Source organism: Theobroma cacao, chromosome 5 (genome assembly GCF_000208745.1).
Source record: "Theobroma cacao cultivar B97-61/B2 chromosome 5, Criollo_cocoa_genome_V2, whole genome shotgun sequence".
Classification (NCBI taxonomy): Eukaryota; Viridiplantae; Streptophyta; class Magnoliopsida; order Malvales; family Malvaceae; genus Theobroma; species Theobroma cacao.
In genome coordinates this window covers 36,150,427-36,154,931 of record NC_030854.1, presented here as the reverse complement: position 1 = coordinate 36,154,931, position 4,505 = coordinate 36,150,427, and the positions used below count along the sequence as shown (strand labels likewise).

General features: G+C 35.6%; 1 protein-coding gene across 1 annotated transcript; it reads right to left on the bottom strand.

Moving 5' to 3' along the window:
* Positions 711-4,285, bottom strand: LOC18600081 (ankyrin repeat-containing protein At3g12360). The gene is made up of 7 exons (XM_018121619.1): positions 4,079-4,285; positions 3,417-3,914; positions 2,916-3,068; positions 2,710-2,802; positions 2,396-2,443; positions 1,784-2,211; positions 711-1,494 (listed from the first exon to the last, which is right to left on the bottom strand). Exons 1-7 carry the CDS (start codon positions 4,212-4,214, stop codon positions 856-858), a joined length of 1,995 nt encoding a protein of 664 aa, XP_017977108.1. The 5' UTR covers positions 4,215-4,285; the 3' UTR covers positions 711-855.

Below are 4,505 nucleotides of genomic sequence, written 5' to 3'. Positions count from 1 at the left end.
TTTTCTAATATAAAAAAAGAATATTAAGTGTCTAAAAAATATATTTTAAGACGTCTTAAAAAATGAAAAAAAGAAGAGTAATGAGTAACAAGTGCATGTATCTTTACTTAAAAGTCTACTAAAATATTTTTTAAAATAAAAAATTATAAAGTCACCACTTTTGGGAGCTAAATCCCAGATTCAGTGGGTTGGTTTTTCAAAAAGTGAGTCATTTACCTAAAGCGGGGAGAAACAATGGGCAAAAGAAATTCTTAAAAAAAGACCACATTGCTAGAAAGAAAAAAGTAAAACAAAAAATATTTGAAAAAGACCATTTGGTAGACTTTGCCCTTCAAAACGGCATCACTTTGCATTTTTTTTACCACACGTGCCTTTTTTATCTGGAGCAGGTAGGAAGAACAGTCAAAAAGTACCCCAATAATAAATTGGATTGTACTGTTTTTTTCCACAAAATAGGATTGTATATTGTTGGTGTGTTTTCCCTTGGGCTGAGTGTTAATGTAGTAAGGAGACAGTTTTTGATGGTAATGTCGCACTGAATTTGTAGTTGAATTTCATGTCAGCGACTTGAATAAGCATTGTCGTAACTATTGTTAATATTAATACGAATTACGCTTTTCAAAGGCAAAAAAAATTGGATATTGTTGGTGAGTGTTGCTGGTATAGATTAACCTAGCATTGCCTGCAAATTTTTTTTTTTTCCATAGGCAGGTGAAAGATCATCATTGCATATCAAAGCAAGCAAAGGAAGTCACAACTTACACCACCAAAGAACAAGTACAACTTTTATAATTTTATGGCGACTTCATAATCATCTTCCAAGCCATTTATTTGTACACACTAACCATTTTCAGGCTAATAGAGAGGGTCAGCTGCATCTCGATGCCCACTCAGTTTCCATATTTTTTCACGTTGAAAGATGCTTCCATATGTTGATTGAACCATTTCAATGAACAACGGAAGCTGCAGCATGATGAACAGAGTCGCCGGAAATGATGCCGAGAAAATAATTGGACCCCAAACCCATTTGAGCCTCTCACTTAGTACAATTGCGAGAGCTGCTCCAAAAGCTACCATCATGGTGGCAATGGCGAAGAAGAGGGAGGCGAGACCGATTATCATCCTCTTGGGCAATGCCCTGTGGAAGTCTTCCTCTTTGTAACTTGAAGTTAGGATAGATAGGAACATCAGGATGGAAGTGACTGATGAAAACAGTGCTAGTGCATCCGAATAGACAAATACCCTAAATGATGTCTTGTTGAGGAAAATCGGAATTCCTTGTTCATTGTTTCCTCCAGGAACTGTAAAAGCTACAGCAAACGCCACGGTAGCAATGAGAGTAGAAACAAGCATACAGGAATCTGAGGTATCCTTCATCCATTTCTCTGCATTCTCGCGCATTTGTTTGCGGTTTTCCGAGAAACAATCAAAAGCCGTTTTCCCTTTCGCCGATGTCAACTGCTTCATTCTTGGATGCTGAATACTCTCTATCGCCTACCAGACACATTTTCTCAGTAAACATTCTAATTGACCAATGAAAAGCAGAAAAAATGAAAAGAACAACGAATCAAGTTAATAATAGGGCTAATTGCACATTTGTTATACTCCAATCGTAATGAAAATATCGATTTGTTACCTTTAAAAAGTAAATTCACAATCAAATACTTCAACTTTTCATTTTGTTGAGTAAATTGTAAGTATCAATGGAACATTTAATTATTGTAATCCAGGAACCAAATGTATAATTAACCGTTAATAATACAACGTCAGTTAATTTACCAACCTTATACCATTGCACCTCTCTCTGCATTTGCAAAGCTGCACAAGAATCAACGGAGAGTTGACGATTCGTCGGTAGCTCTGCTGCTAAATGTGAGATGGAAGGCTTGTAACACTGGGTAGCCAACATCTTATCAAGTGCGGTGCTTTTGCATGCGAGGTTGAAAATTTTTTCTTGCCGCCATTGAATAGCATTTTTTAGTATCATTCTTCCATGTTTTGAGAAAATCAGGTCCGGAAAATAATGAAGAGATGCGGTCACAATTTCGACGATGCCACAGCAGGCAGCATAGTGGAGAATCTCCTGCTCGTTGAAATACTTTGCCCGCTCTCGTTCGTTATAATTGAGTAAAGCTTTTAAACAAAGATGAACCAACTTGCAGGCACGTTCATGGCCCAACTTTTTTTCTCCAACCTTGTAAATACAAGGTACTGCAAAATGGTAACTAATTATCACATGAAGTAGCTAGTTACGTAACAAATAGGGCCCAACTTTTTTTCTCCAACCTTGTTAATGCAAGGTACTGTAGAACGGTAACTAATTATCACATGGAGTAGCTAGTTATGTAATAAATAGGGATAAACCGCAACATCCCAAGGTCACGATGTTGCTTACCTAAATATTTGCTTCTTCTCCAAAGAACTTCTTTGACCCCTTGATAAACTGCAACATATAAAACACAAAATGAATCCTGGGTTCTCAAGATGATTTTCCAATACCATTTTTGCACCATAAAACACCCTTGTCATCGAACAAAAATTGAATTCGAGTATATATCCAACCATGTAAAATAGTGAAGCGGAGCACTACTTATTGATTCCAACATTACCAAACAAGCTAGCTACTAATTATCACATATTCACTGCATAAATCTTTCAATGATTAGGGACTAATTAAATACAAAAGGATCAAGTGTAAAATCTGCAAACCTTGAGTTTTAGCTTCATTGGTCTGTGATTGTTTTTCTACGACCAAGTCCTGATCTGAGGTTTCAAGTGGGTCATCCTCATCGTGTACTGGAACTTTTTACATCAAAAATTAAAATAAAAAAAAAAAGACAGAAATGAAGATCATGACAATGCAAGAGATTTGAAGAAAAAAGAAATGCTACAAATTTAATGAAGAGGAAACCAACAATTTTGATAAATCCATCTTTCCCAAAAATTAAGCTTAGTTCCACTGCGAAAGTGTGCGGGCTCATAAGCGAGTACTTGGAGTATAGTTTCACCCTCACTACTTGCCGCAAGAGCTAGGCTCGGTTCACGTCGGATTATATAGAGAGATATATCTGTTTAAAAAGAAGGAAAAGCTCGATAAATAATTATATTTATAAATGTAAAAAATTATAACGACAATTTATATTCTATTGGTTCTAAATCTTATTATTTTAAAATGTATAAAAAATAATATTTTGTCAAAATGAAAAATACTTTCTTAATGTTACTTTCATTGAAATACTAATTTTAAGTAAGATTTTTTAACTTTTATTTCACTCCAAAAGTAAAATTAGTTAAGTAACAAAAAATCTCATCCTCAAAATTTTGTCTCATTTGAAAGATAGACATTTAATTTGGAATCAAAAGAGTAATAGGATTTGACTTTGAAAGAAGAAATGGCTTCATGCTGTTGGTTTTACCATGGAATCCCATGTGAGTGAGATTAACCATAAGGTCGCCAGCCTTACAACCACTGAAGGGGCGTTCAGGCTTCTCAATTGTTGTTGCCGAGGCAAGGTACCGCACCAGCTTGTGTCTGGAAAACAACAAAACCGCACAGAGAAGTGGAGTATTCCCAGAATTGTCTGTAATTTGAGTCAATCGCGGGTTTTTTCTGATCAAGCCTTTGGCCATCTTGAGATGGCCGCCGATGGCAGCATGATGGAGAGCCGTGTAGCCTCCAGGGCCACGCTTTTCAAGTGCCTCTTTAGGCATACGCTTTACGAGCATCTCAACTAATTTAGTATGCCCATTACAAGAAGCAACAAGCAAAGCATTCATCCTTGTACTTGATATTTCTGCTGTATATACATTAGGATCATTATCCTGGAAATACCCTTTAGCAGCTTCCCAGTTTCCCTTAAGTGCAGCTAGATATAACTGATGATAGTACTTAAAACGGATCCTCTCTTCCTCAGCTTTTGCCATTTAAATAGCATAGTAAATAGTAATAAATTAGTACTTACTCCAAGTAACCTTTCTAAAAGAAATTGAAATAAGATTTCGATTATGGGTTCTAAAATTTGCCATGTTAAATATTCAACAACAATGATTTGAACTACTGTTTGCATTTAGCACTTACAGATTATGGCGGCCGTGAGAGCGAATGGTCTCTCAGCAGACTCGTCAGACACATCACGCCCTGCAGCCTGATATAAGGGATCAACGTCTAACGGCACGAAAGTGTCTTGGTCTGTGCTCTGGTTGTTGGTTGCCATTGATTTCCAAGTGTGTAAGCTTGCAGCAGATACAGCTCAAACCAATGAGTTTAGTCTATGTAAAAAGACAAAAGAAGAAAAGCTGAAAAAAAAAAAGGAAAACAAGGTCTTCGTCAATTCATTATACTCTTAAAAATTAAAGAAAAAAATTTTTGTTTCAGTGCATTTAATACCATAAAAATGTTTAAACTTTTTATAAAATTGATATTTCACGATATTTAATATCAAATCAATAAAAAATATATAAAAAATAATATTGAAATATAAAAAGAGATTATATATGATACACTA

What these genes read in the sequence shown, in the direction of transcription:
- LOC18600081 (XM_018121619.1), bottom strand. Translation starts at nt 4,214, where the DNA reads ATGGCAACCAACAACCAGAGCACAGACCAAGACACTTTCGTGCCGTTA. An exon ending in CAATGAAGCTAAAACTCAAG is followed by an intron (nt 2,444 to 2,709) that starts GTTTGCAGATTT and finishes TATATGTTGCAG; the next exon opens with TTTATCAAGGGGTCAAAGAA. An exon ending in GAGAAGAAGCAAATATTTAG is followed by an intron (nt 2,212 to 2,395) that starts GTAAGCAACATC and finishes ACCATTTTGCAG; the next exon opens with TACCTTGTATTTACAAGGTT.